Source organism: Glycine soja, chromosome 2, assembly GCF_004193775.1.
Source record: "Glycine soja cultivar W05 chromosome 2, ASM419377v2, whole genome shotgun sequence".
Lineage (NCBI taxonomy): Eukaryota > Viridiplantae > Streptophyta > Magnoliopsida > Fabales > Fabaceae > Glycine > Glycine soja.
In genome coordinates, this window is record NC_041003.1 from 12,045,048 (window position 1) to 12,060,622 (window position 15,575).

At 31.8% G+C, this 15,575-nt stretch overlaps 2 protein-coding genes across 2 annotated transcripts; both read left to right on the plus strand.

Moving 5' to 3' along the window:
- Positions 1–480: 480 nt before the first annotated feature.
- On the plus strand, positions 481–2,874 carry LOC114370958. The gene is made up of 4 exons (XM_028328361.1): positions 481–718; positions 1,039–1,115; positions 1,212–1,278; positions 2,468–2,874. The coding sequence occupies exons 1-4, from the start codon at positions 613–615 to the stop codon at positions 2,626–2,628; spliced, it is 411 nt and encodes a 136-aa protein (XP_028184162.1). The 5' UTR covers positions 481–612; the 3' UTR covers positions 2,629–2,874.
- Positions 2,875–9,775: 6,901 nt separating this feature from the next.
- LOC114387863 lies at positions 9,776–15,234 on the plus strand. The gene is made up of 6 exons (XM_028348090.1): positions 9,776–10,326; positions 10,405–10,508; positions 11,299–11,396; positions 13,862–14,076; positions 14,348–14,397; positions 14,812–15,234. The coding sequence occupies exons 1-6, from the start codon at positions 9,927–9,929 to the stop codon at positions 14,857–14,859; spliced, it is 915 nt and encodes a 304-aa protein (XP_028203891.1). The 5' UTR covers positions 9,776–9,926; the 3' UTR covers positions 14,860–15,234.
- The last annotated feature ends 341 nt before the right edge of the window (positions 15,235–15,575 follow it).

The following is a 15,575-nucleotide window of genomic DNA, read 5'->3' on the forward strand; positions in this document are numbered from 1 at the left end:
ATAGAAATATTATATCAAACTCTGATGATGATCAAAATATCAAATCAATATGTTCTTCCTTTATGCAGGCAAGAAAAGATGGAACTACTTTTGAATCTAGAATGAGTGTTAGTAACATATGTGGTTTAATAGAAATTACATTAGAATTCGACACTAGTGTTATGTTTTTTACATAATTTTTACATATATACTATTAATTTCTTAAAATTAAAAAATTTAACTACTATATATGTCACAGAGAAATTAGTTGAGATCATAGTGGTCCTAGTAATAATTTATTGAGGTTGAGGGAGTGATGCACTGAGATAAAGCATCGTTAAAAATAGAAGTAAGAAATCAAGGGCCCTACAGCATTAGGTGAAAAAAACAACCTGAATTGCGTGAAGGGTGATGCCTCCTAAAAAAAGTAAAAAGTAAGTTATGAAATATGAATATTTAAGATTTTCCTGTACTTGTTTCGGAACTCTGAATTTTGTGCTTTGTGTTTGCTCGCTCTCTCTCTCATGCCCTTGTTAGTGTGAGGTTTCCTTCTTAGGTTTGTATATAAGCTTAACCTACCTTCAGCTGAAGAAAGTATCTTCTTGTGCAATACCCTCTGAAGAAAAGAAATTAATGGAGCTGATAATCATCATCACTCTTCTTAGTTTTTCCTTCTCTTATCTAATACCAACTTGTTCTTCTTCCCAAATTCAATTGGAACCTTCACTCCAGCTTGAAGGTATGCACCTTCTCTTTTGCCTCTCTTTAAGTATCTACTTCTTCATGAACTTTTGTTAAGTGAATAAGTTTCTAGAATTCTTATTAACATGTGTGGATACCCTTTAAAATCATGACAACTACCTCAAAATCATGGTGTAATCTTGATTTTTCTAAAAACAATTATATATTACTTTACATTCACCATGATTTCATAATTGATTTTGGTTCACCTTACTGACTACCACCCCCAAACATGCTATATTTAGTCCTTATTATCATTATCTGTATAAAAAAAAAGTCCTTATTATCACTCATCATCATATATTTTCTTCCTCATAGATGATAATATAGGAGTCAATACAAACCTGCAGCTTTCTCTCCCAACAGTTCCTAGAAAGCTAAGATTTACTGAGAAGGTACTGCATGAATCTAAATAAACTTCATTAGTCCTCTAAATTGTTAATTTTTATCTATATTTATGTTATTTATTCCTTAATTTTCAAAAAAAATAGGTTAAAGAAGATGACGGAGCCAGAGATCTTGCATCACACAAACAGGAGAATTCCTTTGCTGCTGCAGGTATAATGATCAATTAAAATTTGTTATTACTAATTAATTTCTACTCAAATTAAGAAATCATGGATATTGCATGAATGTAAAGAAATTTCTTTTTGATTCTAGCTAGCTTGTCCATGTAATATTTCATATCACAAAAGCTTTTCATGATCGAGTACTAGGTAATTTCGGAGTCTCTATTTACTTTTCAAGGTTCATGCACCAAATCAAGTGAGGTTTTATCAGCTAGGGGGGTAAACAAAGACGTGGATAATAAAAAGTAGTCAAAAGAGTAGCATATGTGGACTTTAGTGTTCAGCATATATATCTACCTTTTCAGTTTTCACAGTGTTATCAATACTACAAACATTTTCATTCACAGCAACTGAAAGAACTTGTTCCTCTCCAAGTCAATATACTTTGCCTATCTGAAATGCATGTCTTTATGTGCATATATATATATATATATATATATATATATATATATATATATATATATATATATGTGTGTGTGTGTGTGTGTGTGTGTGTGTGTGTGTATTTCTTCGTTAACTGTTCGGGTATTCTTTTTTTCTTTTCTTGTTTTTTGGGAAAAATCAAAATATATATGGAGTACAAGTTGTATCCTAGTTTTAGTTGTGATCAAGAAATTCCCTTTGATAATTTTGGAGGTGTATTGATCGTTTGCTCGAGTGGTGTATTGATCTTCAGTCATCTACGAAATCTTGTAACTATAACAATAATTATTGGCGTAAAGGGTTAGAACGTAGAATAACTCTTGTATATAAGTATATATAACCAAATTCCTTTCTTGTTCCATAAAAAAAATGGGTTTCAAAAACTCAAAATTGAACTCAGGAATCATGCCAATTGGTCACATCACCAATGAGCTGAAACCCCCTTTTGGCATATCTCCAAAAGTAATCATGCTTTTGTGTTATATAATTGAACCTAAATAATTATAAGTGATACAATAATATTATATATATGAAATCCAAAAGAGAATTGTATTATATATGCATTATATTTATATATTATAAAAATTTTAACATTCGATTCTCATATATAAAAAAAATTATATATATATATATATATATATATATATATATATATATATATATATATATAATTTGAATCACTCATGTACTATTTTAAAATACATGCAAGAGATTCACTAATTCAACATGTTTATGAAATTATGCAACTTCTACAGGGAAGCAATATCATAGAAAGCAAAACATGGTGCTTGGCAAAAAGGGAACAAGACAAGAATGGATGGAGGTGGATGACCCTTCACAATACTTTACTATGGATTATACCCGAGTGAGAAGACGACGTCCCATACACAACAAGCAATTGCCGGTTAATCCATAAACATGGTGAAGAGAATATAACCTGTTTTCACTCTAGTTGGTCTTGATGAAGCTACTTACATAACTAAGGAGGCCTTTTTAGGTTACAATTTTGCCAAATGTGTGTAATTAGGAATATGTGGAGAGTGTCTAATGGCCAGCATAGGGAGCTAGCAAAACCCTAAAGCTTGTAAGAAAACTAGGACTTAACCTAACTAACAAGTACTCTTAATCAATTATGTTCTCAATGAATTTGTTTTTCTTTTTCCTTGGTGTTAGTAGTCAAATGGGTTTCCTATGGCCAACATTTCGTAAAACATGGTCTCGGAAAGTCAAATGTTGATTAGTATATTAGGTGGAACCCAGCATAACGTGCTTGATTATCGTAAACAAATATTTTTAATTAATCTGTCACGGAAGAATGCTATTATCATCGTAATTTGACGCGGCATTGTCATCCAATGTATTAGGTGTAACCCACAATGCATTTGCTAATTTTTTTTTTCCACATGCCTTAAGAGTGTGTACTTCTTTGAGGGAAAAAAAAAAGAGAAAGAGGGAAAAGGAGAGAGTTAAAAATAACGCGTAAAAAGATAAGAGAGGAAAAGAGTGTAAAGCATGAATAAAAAAATTGAGTGTTAAAAAAAATCAAGATTATTTGCTTATTCATGAGGTTTGTTTATATTGATCCATATTTTGGGGATGAACGCACAAAGGCAATATTACGCAATACCTTAGTCCAAAACTGAGCTACTTTAACTTCTCTGGACTCTAATTAAAATTATCAAATTACATATATAAATATTCGGGTCATAATTAACTTTCATTCAGATTGTAGTAGTTCTACTTTGTACCAAACTCTAAAATATATCCCTCATGTGGTTTGGTGATAATTATGAAATTTGAGTTTAATTAATAGTTAATTTTAATTAAGAATAATTAGAATTTTTTATTTTACTGTTATTTTTAATGAAATAATAAGAAATTTAATATCATATTAATTTTTTACCAACAAGATTTATAAAAAGAAAAAATTACAAGTGTTTTGGAAGAACATTAAAGAAAAAACTTTGGAGAAAAAATTGAAAATTGAGACCACTTTTAGCGGTCAGTTCAAGCAATTAATGCGAAGAAGACCTACGAAGAAGTCCAAAGGTGCGCTTAGCGCGAATCCTGTGTTAAGTGCGTGATTACTGCCACACTTGCTAAGCCTAAAAGGCCTGCTTAATGCGATGACATGTGAATTTTAAGCTATCTTAGGCTTATAAAAGGATTAGGAAGCAAATGAGAAAGACACACTGAGATTAAGAGTTCTCTAATGAATACATCCAAAGTCTGAGCATCTCTCATAAGGAAAACCCTCTTTCTATAGTCATTCCCCTCTTCTCTTCCATTATCCATCCCTCTTCTTCTTCCATCAACATTAGCCCCTAAAATGTAAAGCCTATCATGATTATGAGAGACTAGGAGCCTAGCAGCCAACACCCTTGTAATGTAACTTTTGTTACTATCTATTAAATGCAATTTTTGTTTCTATTGTTTCTTTTCTGCTCTTTAGTGTATTGTATGGTGTGATCATTCATGCATTTGTCTGGGGATTATACAATGGAAAATAGTAATTTCTAAAGAACTGGAAAATGACATCTAAACAACTCATTGCTAGGGATAGAGTGATCTTGTTTTGTCTATGCATATATCTCCCTACTTCATGCAACTTATTGTTTTATCTCTGCAAAGGGATTTGGAAGATAGAATAGATAAATTAGACTTTTCATCGTGAGGGGTCAGGGTTGAGTGTCTTAGTAGATGTGGGTGAAAATTGGAATAACATTAAATAGAGAAACACCTTAACATTACATCAAGGATAATTAGGCATGTTAGGCCCCAACATATTTAAATTTTAAAGTTATCAATTGCATTTAATCTTATTTGTTTTCTTGTTCTTGCCTTTTAATTTCAAATTTTTTATTTCTTCTCTCTATTGCAATTTCTTATCTCTTGCTTCCTCCATCCATGAAAGCAAAATTACACAAGCACCTCTATCCTCAAAATTAAGGATGATAAAAAGGGTTAATCCAACCTGTTTTGACCCGCCAAAAATGGAATGAAGTGAGTTGACCCATCTTGTCATAGACTAAAAAGCTAGTGGGTTGGCCCATCCTTTAAAAAAACAAAAATTCTTAAAAAATAATTAACAATACAAAGTATTTAAAATAGCAAACTATCTTAAAATCTTAAATCATACATAATATTTAAACCACACAAAATAACAATAGTCTTCAATAATAATTAATAATAATAAGTCTACCAAGTAGCTAAATTACAACACAAAATCATAAACTCAAACTAATCTTAAAATCTTAAACAATACAAATTAATTAAACATAAACCAAACTAAAAGACTCTTTCTACCATTTTTTTTAATTTCTAGTAGTCTCATGTATTAATATAATTATTACTTATAAATAAATGAATATTGTGGGTTGGCAGGCCAACCTGTCCCATCCCACCTCTGGTTCATCAGGTTGGTGGGTTAGGCGGGGCGAGCCACAATGAGTCAAGATCTCCACCCCACTTGTCAAATTGATAATAGGCTAAGAGGTTGGTCCGCCTGACCCGACCTATTTTATCATCCCTAATCAAAACATCAGTATAGACTATAAAATATAAATCCTCTTCCTTGGTGTCTCCCAAGTCCAAGTCCAATTTCCCTCTTTGTCTTACTTCCTCCATCCATGAAATTAATTTGGGATTTTTGTCCAAATGGATCGGGTAATTCACTTTTGCTCACTATGTGGTTTAGAATTTTTTTTAAGGGCAAAAAGCTTCAATTAATATTTATAAATGGTTGTAACAGCAAGATCTGAATTGTAAATTAGCAGAAAACATGAAATATGCGGTCCAAGTATAAAACACAACTATTTGATATTAGAGTAAAACTCAGAACAGCAACAACTATTGTATTTAACTATGAGTCTGGTGCGTTGAGCGGGAATTTGGTGATTATCCGTGCTATTGTGAAGGTGCAATACCAGAAACTTCAAAGAACGCGACAGTGCTTGTACTCGATTATGTCAAAATAGCAGATGATTCATTAGCAACAGAAATAGAATTTCTATAATATCACTTTGTTCATGATGAAATGATCTTGCTATCCTGGCTTTAAACTCCATGTAGGATCCCTTTGAGACATCCATGCATTGTTACCTAGATATGTTTTGGAAATTGAAATCAAAATGGGCCTAGGTTTATCCCCTGCTTATATGTCCAATTTGGCAATACCAGTTGCTCAAGCTAACCCTTTTCCCATCATTGAAGCAACCACCACAATTTTTAAAACTTATGCAACTCTCTTACTTTTAATATCAGCAAAATCCACAAATTTCAATTCAAACAATCAGTGTGGGATGGGGGGAGAAGAAAAAGTTTGCCTAACAGGAACCTTCAGCAGCAGAGCAACTCACCCTAATTGCACTACCCAATATTTAAACCACTACTTTTACATGCAACACCCTCTAATAACTGCTAACTAAAGCTTTTTGAATGAAGGAAACACAATATTCTGATCAACCACTGACAGTAAAAAATCTACAATAATATTGACCTCCAACATTGTAGGGGCAGAAAAAAAACGAATTTAACAGAAAATATGAGGATTTGACTCATCCTTTTTAAGTATAAAAGAATATAATCATGTTTTATTTTCAAAGCAAATTTAAATGAAGATCTTTTAATCTAGATATTTTGGAAACTAATATAAAATATTTTTAATTAATATATTTTAAAATTTTAATTTTAATTTAATAACCGAAAGCTAATAACATTTTTCTCTGGGTGTTGTCTGATATTAATTGTAATATAAATTAATCATAAAATGATATGATGTATTGTGCATATTTATGATATAAAAAAGTTATGATACAATCTTTGTATGAAATATTTTTATTTATTTATTTTTAATATTAAATAAATTCTTATAAGTTTACGCAGCTTACGAGTTAACTTATGAGTCGAATTTATAGAGATTACACTAGTTTATATAAATTGTGGAGTTTGACAACTTTGTATATAAGATAAAAAAAGACTAAATTTTTCAGTACTTCAAAAGGTTTCATGTCATGGTGGAGAGAGAAATAGTAAGCCTTTGAACTGTCTTTGTACAAGTAACGAGGGTGAATACATTTTTCATGAATTTAAGAATTATTATTTTGAGTGTGGCATCAGGCATGAGAAGATAGTATTCCACAACATAATGGTGCAATTAAAAGAATCAACAAAATCATTATCGAGTAAGTTAAATGTATGCTAAGAATGACTAAGTTACGTAAGTCATTTTGTGGTGAAGATGTTCAAACCGCATGTTGCTTGATTAGCAATTCTTCATATGTTCCTTTGCGTTTGACATCATTGAAAGAGTATGGTGTGATTATGATATCAATTACTCTAATATAAAGTTATTTGGATGCGAAGTTATTGCTCACATAAGTAAGGAACAAAGACAAAAATTTGATGATAAAGTCATTTCTTGTATATTTGTGGGCTAAGGATATTGGGAATTTTGGTATAAATTATGAAATCTAGAAAAGAAAAGAATTATTAGGATAAAGATAAAGCATTTCATGAACAACAAATTATATGAAATTCTGTTATACCAAAAACTAGTAAATGAGATTCGAAATAAATATTTTATTATATTCAATAATATTATAATATTCTTTTTTTCATGTGTCTTCTCTTTCATAAACAATCATGTTTGAGATATAATCAAATATTTTGATTCATCACATTATAAAAGATTAAATTGTTCCACTAAACCCAATGGCCATTGATTATAATATTCTTTCTATTGTTAATTATATTTTTAATTCTTAAATTTTTTCAAATTTTCACTTTTAGTCTCTAAATAAATTTTTTGACAGGTTCTAATTCCTAATTTTGGTTCGATTAAAGCTTTTATTAGTCCATGCGTTAAATATGATCGTTAAGTGATCTCTAACATTAAATTTATTATTATTTTAATACTTTTAATAATTGGAAGCTAATTTTCTGACAACTATAACCGCCAGAAATTACAATGCTAAAATACTAAACATGAATTAAATTGGAAATCTCCAGAAGTTGCTTTTGTCTTATTCGATTTTTTCCCCTTTGGTAAACACCAACTATTATCGAACGCATCATGAATCATGAAATAGCAAATCAATAATCACCTCAATTATTATTATCTGAAACAAAAAAACCCTCAACTGTTATTATGTTTTTTTTTTATATAAAAAAAAAAACAATCCTTTGCGTTCTCTCTATAGCCATCTCCACCACTCCAATCAACAACAAAGAACAAAGAAGCATATACCCAAATAGGGTGAGGAAGAAGAGTTGGACTGTTAATTCTGTTAAGAGTCTCCAATCGAATGATTTATAAATATGATAAGTGCTTATATAGCTGGGTAAATGATCATTCCTTTGTAAATCAATTTTTAAGTGAATCTTTCGGATATCTTTGCTGCACTATAAAATTTAATATGGTATTCGGATGTTTAACAAACTTAAGCCATATTTTATTCGATGGGTGTCGCCAGCTCTCGTTTTTTGGTTCACTCTCGGAACGACAGAGAAACTGTAACCGCTGCTCTCACTGGTTATTAATTTAATTTGGGGCTGGGTACTTCAAATATTGGAGATAAATACTTGAAACCAATGCAATGAGAAGAAAGGAAATCATCGTTTCTTTTATTAGTTCTTCTTTGATTAGTTTATATATATAAATAAAAGGAAAAAAACAGTTTGATTTTTTAATTGTCAAAAATTATTTAATTCATGTTTAGTATTTTAGTGTTGTAATTTTTGGCCGTTATTAACTGACAGAAAACTGACTTCCATTAAATATATTAAAATAATAAAAAATTTAATGTCAATCTTCACTTAACCGTCATAATTTAACTATAGAAATTAAAAACATTTTATGAATAAAAGTTAAGAGATTACATCAAAATTTTATTTAGAAACTAAAAGTAAAATCTGAAAAAATTGAAGAACTAAAATATAATTAACCATTCTTTTTATTCTCTTTCATAATCGGGTTACAAATATAATGTTTCCCAATAAGATACCCTCTTATTCAAGTAAGGCCTAATTTACTTTTGCTTTCAAAGAAGTTCTTTATCTCTCACAATTATATTTATAGAAAAAAATGTAACGTAGTAATTACTGTATTTTTTAAAGAATTCGGCACCTCACTACACCGCAAATGTATGTATACCTTTAGTTTATAGGTTTCAACCAATTTATTAAATTTAGTTGTACTTTTAATATTAAATTACCCACTAGTAAGTTTTGGTTGCACTCCAACATAAAATAGTTATTTTGTAATTTAGATATTTTAGCCGCATTATGTATATCTTAAATCTTAAATTGAAAGAAAAGAGAAAAAGTAAAATAGAATAAGCAATGACTCATTTTCTTTCATTATGTTTCATATTCCATTTTACAAATTTAGCAACAAAAACACCAACAAATGATTAAAAGTGAGCGAAGTGATAATCAGGTGTATCTTGACCAAATAATATAAGATTCAAATTTGAGATGATCATTGTAAAATAAATTATGTTAGAAAAAAAAATATTTCTTATATTTGTTCAAGATCTTTGATAAAAATTAATCACTACTCCAAGAAAACACTTATAGAAAAAGTTTATTCTACTAAAATTATTGAATGATTTTATTATATTTTTACATAAAAATATTTGACGATACATATGAAAGAAAAAAGATATATTTGTACACTCATTATATTATATATTGAACCAATGTGTTTAAACTTAAAAATAAATACTTTTTATACAAAATATTTTTTGATAAAAAAATATAGTTTTATTGTTAAAAAAAATTTAAATTACTTATTTTTATTTATTTTTAAGTAAAAATAATTTAAACAAACACATAAAAATTATAAAATTATTTATTTTATTGTAAAAATACTTATTTTAAAAGTTAAACTTAAACAAATTAACTGAATCACATATAATAAATTTTGAATTACTTTAAACTTCATAACAAATTGGATCACACAATAAAATTACTTCAAATGGTTCAGTATATTAATTATTAAACTCGTATATTTTAAATGTTTTAATGAATAAAAAGTATTGTGTTGAAAAAGTAAACGAAGAAAAGTTGCATGCAGTTCACTCATCTTACCATACGCTGTCGTATCCCTCCAAATCCAAATCTTTCCCCCATAGTCTCCGCTCTTCTTCCTCCTCTCCTTCCCCATCATCTTCAAACCTTTTCTCTCTCTATTTCCTCTCTCCTCCGGTGGCAATGGAGGACCTGTGGAAGCGCGCGAAGACCTTCGCCGAAGAGGCCGCGAAGAAATCCCAATCCCTCACCCCTTCCTCCTCCCGGATCGCCGATCTCGTCTCCGAAACCGCCAAGAAATCGAAGGAGCTCGCCGCCGAAGCCTCCAAGAAGGCCGACATCCTCAAATCCGCCGCGCTCCGCCAGGCCGACCAGATCAAGTCCTTCTCCGACACCATCGCCATTCCTCCCCAATTCGCCGCCATTGCCTCCGCCGCCACCACCGCTGCCACTGCCGCCACCGCCACCGCCCCGCCCTCTGCGACGCCGCAGGAGCTCGAGAAGTTCGGCGTCACCGACGACCTCAGATCTTTCGTCAAGGGCCTCACTTCCACCACCTTCCAGAACTTTCCTCTCAGTTCCGGTAATTTTTAGAAACGAATTTGAGAAATTCTGTTTTTTTTTTTTTAAATGGTTTGAGTGAGTTCGGTTGGAAATGTAGATGAATCGGAGGTTTCTGATGTGACTACTGTGGGATCCAATGTTCGGAAGGATCTAAACGAGTTTCAGGAAAAGCATGCCACTCTCGTTTTAACTACTGTTAAGGTAAATTGAATTCACCTTTTTAATTTTTTTTTTAAAAAATTGGATCCCTTGTGTGGGGAAATTGCATTGTGTTGTAGTTTTAGTGTATGTTTTTTGAGTTTAAAATAATAGACATGCATTGTTAGTGTATGTGTTACACCATGAGAGAAATCATCTTTGATATGACTCTTAAAATTGACAATTATACAAGTCAACAAACTTTCTATACATGAAAGTTTGTGATTAGAATGACAGTTTACCACATTTATTATTTATTCATATTTGTTTATCTATTATTTTTGTTATTATTGTTAGGTTTTTTTTAGAGAAATTATTAGGTGTTTTGGTTACTGTGATTGTTATTCCTTTTGAACAACGAGAGAGAAATTATTAATGAATGTATTTCCCTGGTCATTTGGGTGCTAAGGTGCTTACTTATGCATCATGTTTTTTCATTCTTTATTTATTTGTGTATTTATTCGTTGCCAGTGGCAGCGTTGTATTGCTGTCAAGCATTGGCACTTGATTTTCTCCCTACTAGTATAGAGAAATGCGTCTGTTGTATCCATTGCCCTTGTTGCCCGCTGGTGATTAATTGAATTGTTTTTTCTTTGTGACAGTTGTTTTTTATCAACCTAATTCATTAAAAGTATCACCTGCCTCTCTTTATATTGCAATAATGTGTTATCATTTACCACCAACAATGCTAATATAGCACAAGGACTGAGAATGACAAATGTATTTGAAAATACAAGTTGTCACAAGCTTGCTATTATATAACTGTTCATGTATTTTAATTACTCCGTTGCAGGAAATTTCAAGATTGAGATATGAACTATGTCCACGTGCTATGAAAGAAAGACACTTTTGGAAGATATATTTCACACTTGTCAACACTCATGTTGCTCCGTAAGTACTAATGTTAATATTCCATGTACTTTGTTATATTTGTCAATGAAGGTGGAAACAAGTATTTCTATTTTGTAAAGTATTTTTGTTTAACTCCACTCGGATTGTTTCTTTATTCTTCAAAGAAGAAATATTGACATAACATAAATAAAAGACGTACAAGAAGGAAAAATAGAAAATATGCTAGTGATCAAAGGGAAATCTTTTCTGCTGGCTTGTACTATGTATTTTATGTTTTAAATCAAATTGTTCTAGAACAATTTTAATATAATATAAAGAAAAGGAAAGAGAGTTAATTTGGTGGAACAACTTGTTGTTATAATGATTTAAGATGATGTACAAACTGATTAGTCGTTTGTTTATCTTATTCTATATGCAAATGCCTATTAGCATATATATTTGTTCTTTGATGTCAGGATTCTAGGTGTATACTATTACATAAAAAAGGTTAGATGGTTTCACACTACGATCTAACTAGCTAAGGGTTCTTTGTATGATGCAATCAAATTTTATTTAATAGAGGCTGATATTAGTAATCAAGGAAAAATAGACATTCCTTGGTTTCTAATTTCATTCATTTGTTAGAGTTTTTTCCCAAGATCTAAGGGGGTGTTTGTTTCAAGGTTTCTAATTACATTCCTTGGATTCTTATTCGTGGTAGCATTACTATGAGCAAGAACTCCATTCTCTGGTATTTTAGGAAAAAAAAACCATTTGATTAGTGTACCGTCCAGATATGTCTTGACTAAGCATGATGTGGCCCCTTATCAAGCTCCATTGCTGCTTCTGAGTTCAGAGCTTCAAGGACTGTGTACCATGGCACTCGGATATAACTCAGTCAAACCTGATGTGCCCCCCTATCAGGCTCCATTGCCTCTCTTGAGTGAACAGCTTGGGGCTTTGCATCATCTGGATATAGAATCCAAGATATACTCAACCTCAACCCATCCCGTTGCACATTCACTTCTCTACCCCTCCAGCCTGATAAATGTTTCTGCCCTATTAACAAAGCAAATTGACCTCTAATTCCATATGAACAATAGGTTGATTTTCAACAATATCTCAAACTCAATCAAACCAATACCTCCCACCAATTGATATCAGGACTGGTCACAATTTAAGCTCCCATTAAATTTTCCATTAATATACCACCAGTTTAACCACATGAGATGGAACCTTCACCCTTTAGACTCAGGCTAGGCTAGTCCAAGCTCCCTTTCTGGGCTAATATGGTCAATGAATAGTGATGCAGAGCATTTGACCCCAAAACTGGTATAGTAGGATAGTAGATAGTGGAATAACCACTATTATGAAATTTATAGATATAAATTAAGTAATTTATATTACATTATATGCTAAAAAATTTAAAAAGTTACACAAAATTAAAGACATTCTTAATTAATAATTAAAATTCATAATTTGAAGTCAAACACAATTTAATAACAAGAGTCAGGTAATATAAAAGGAAACATAGAAATTATAGCAAGAAAGGGCAACATAAGGTTTAGCTATCCGAAACCCAACAATGAAATAGAAAGCATAACATACATGCTAGAACATAGACCCCTCTGTGACGTGAACAGAACAGAGCCCAAAGGATGTGAACATAGTAGAGACCACAGAACGGTGTGCCAAAGTTACTGCTGCAGGATGCTGTACAGGACACTTTAATTCTCTGGGAATTGGACGAAAAACACAAAGTTACTGTAGAAATATGGATCCTCACTTGAGAAGAAGGTTAAGGTCTGATCTCGTACGAGGTGTGCAAAATGGAGAGAAAAGGGGAAGAAGAAAATTCAGAAGGGAACAGGGGCTCCCTAAAAGAGCTCAAAATAATGCTGTTCATGGCTCAAAATTGTGTTTTACGACGTGGCTATCTTGGACATTATTGCTTTGAACATAATGAAATGCTCTGTGATTAGTACCACGGGTGCACCACGGGGTGCAATGCGATACTGCTATGGTGGGCATTATCATATGCAACTACTCTGGTCTTATGTGAACAATTAGTATTTAAAATTCTTTGGAAATTAATTATGGAATTCTTAAGAATATCTTAAAACTTGAAAAGTTTGGTTGGTTCTTAATGCATATTCCTTGGAATGTGAGATGATTCTTGGAATGCCCTTACTATGTAAAAACATTATTCTTTTAAATGGAGTTGATAGAAAAACAGAACAAAAAAATGCAAGATGATTATTTTGCCCATACTATTTCGAATTCACTCTGCTTCTTTCTTTCTACCTATCTATCATTTAGAAATGGAAATTGAGTTTAAACTATGAGAGAAATATGGGGGGACTACAAAGAGCAAGAAATGGGAGAGAGAGAGAGAGAGACAGAGAGGATTGTGAATTGGAATGAGTCTTTTTATTCTATTTGTACTTGTTGCCTTTTTTGTTATGATGGAAGTGCTGTAACATTTTTAAGTAAGCATCATTCTATAATTATTATGTTACAATCAGGTATGAGAAAGAATATATGGAGGAGGTTCAGCTTAGAGCGGCGGCAGAGCAGAATGTGGATACTAAGGTAGAGCAACCTGCTGTTACTGGAGGAACTGGAAAGGCAGAAGCAACAGGGAACAATTTGAAGGGTAGACCTTCTAATTCATCCTCTACTGAACAAGACTTGGACACATTTCTTCTTGGAGATCTTGAAGACAGTGATGAAGCTCCAGGTATATTACTCAAAATCTGTTTAGATTTTTTTAAAGAAATATACAGTCAAGTATTACTTTTTGAGTTTTGTATCTCGAATCAGTGACTTAAATTTTGCACATTATGTGCTTAAGCATGAGCCATTCCACTGTCAATTAACATCCTTAAGATTATTGAGAACTGACTTGATTTTGAAATGTTTGGGATGACATTGCCTTTGACGGTTAACTTATCTGTCATTATCATCTACAATCTAGTTATTTCATAATGATTATCATTTCTATCTTTCAGATGATGGTGAGGGCAGTTTTGATGATGATTTTGACAAGATTGGCAATTCAGTAAGTACTTTTTACCTGGATCCACTTTGGTTTTCTGTTTTTCTTTCTTTTAAAATACTATACCCACTTTAATATTGTTTGTGCACAAGCAAACATTCCCTGTGTGTTTGTTAAAATAAATTGCAAAATAAATATAAATAAAATAATCTAATTATGTATTTTGTGTAAAACTGATTTTGTATGTTAGTAAATAGAAAAGTAATTGAGCTAAAAAAAAACGAGAGAAACTGTGGAGCAAGTGTGTGCACACATGGAGAAGACTAACTGGAGAAATAGAAGGAAGATTAGGAGGAACGCATGTAGTGGTGATTGAGGTGTTTTGCATATATGAGACAGTTTATTTGCATAATTGACGCCTTCCTCAGCTTTTCTTGATAAGATGATTTTGATATATCTTGTTATTGGAACTTTCAGGATGTTGAAGATGAGAAGCATGTGAAGAAAACTGCTGCAACAGTTTAGGACTCTCCCAATTACTTATTGGTTGAGAGACTGAAGTAAAAATGAACTTTGCTGCTTGCAACTATCCCTGAGATATCAGTAAAGACAAACGGTTGTAGCAGCCTGGAATTAAAGAATGTTGACTGTAGTACTATGTAGATTTGGTGAATTGGTCAGAAAACTGAAGTAATTCGTCATTGTTTATTTGTTTACCTTAATACCCTATATAGTGGCAGATTAATTTTGGATAAAATAGTGGTGCTGAGCCCTGTTGCCTTGTACAGTTGACCTTGGTCGTTGATGTTTCTTTCAATTTGTAAACTGCTTTAGAACTCTTCGAACATATTGTCGCTTCTTCTTCATTCAGTGAAAATGTATAATCATATTTTTGTTTAATGTCGGCATGATTATATAAATATAAGGTATTTGATAATGTAAAAATAGCACCTTATTCCCCTCGCAAGTCGCTTGTAGCAATCTTCTGATTTTTGTTTCAATCTTAATTGTGTTCAGAAAAGAAAGGAAGTTGCTTGGAAAGCGTGCATCTCATTCCTAATTTCTTTTTATCAATTCATTGTGCTTAGCTTACGGTTTAAATCTACAATAGCAACACAGTTGGGTATGCTAGATGTATCATAAATTGGGTATGCTAACAGTGGTGTGGCAGCATGTACAGGGACTATATTCGTTAATGGGCAATAACAGGGACATTGATTGGTATTCATAATAGATTTACT

What these genes read in the sequence shown, in the direction of transcription:
- LOC114387863 (XM_028348090.1), top strand. Translation starts at nt 9,927, where the DNA reads ATGGAGGACCTGTGGAAGCGCGCGAAGACCTTCGCCGAAGAGGCCGCG. An exon ending in TCGTTTTAACTACTGTTAAG is followed by an intron (nt 10,509 to 11,298) that starts GTAAATTGAATT and finishes ACTCCGTTGCAG; the next exon opens with GAAATTTCAAGATTGAGATA. An exon ending in GTCAACACTCATGTTGCTCC is followed by an intron (nt 11,397 to 13,861) that starts GTAAGTACTAAT and finishes TGTTACAATCAG; the next exon opens with GTATGAGAAAGAATATATGG.
- LOC114370958 (XM_028328361.1), top strand. Translation starts at nt 613, where the DNA reads ATGGAGCTGATAATCATCATCACTCTTCTTAGTTTTTCCTTCTCTTAT. An exon ending in AGCTAAGATTTACTGAGAAG is followed by an intron (nt 1,116 to 1,211) that starts GTACTGCATGAA and finishes CAAAAAAAATAG; the next exon opens with GTTAAAGAAGATGACGGAGC. An exon ending in GAATTCCTTTGCTGCTGCAG is followed by an intron (nt 1,279 to 2,467) that starts GTATAATGATCA and finishes CAACTTCTACAG; the next exon opens with GGAAGCAATATCATAGAAAG.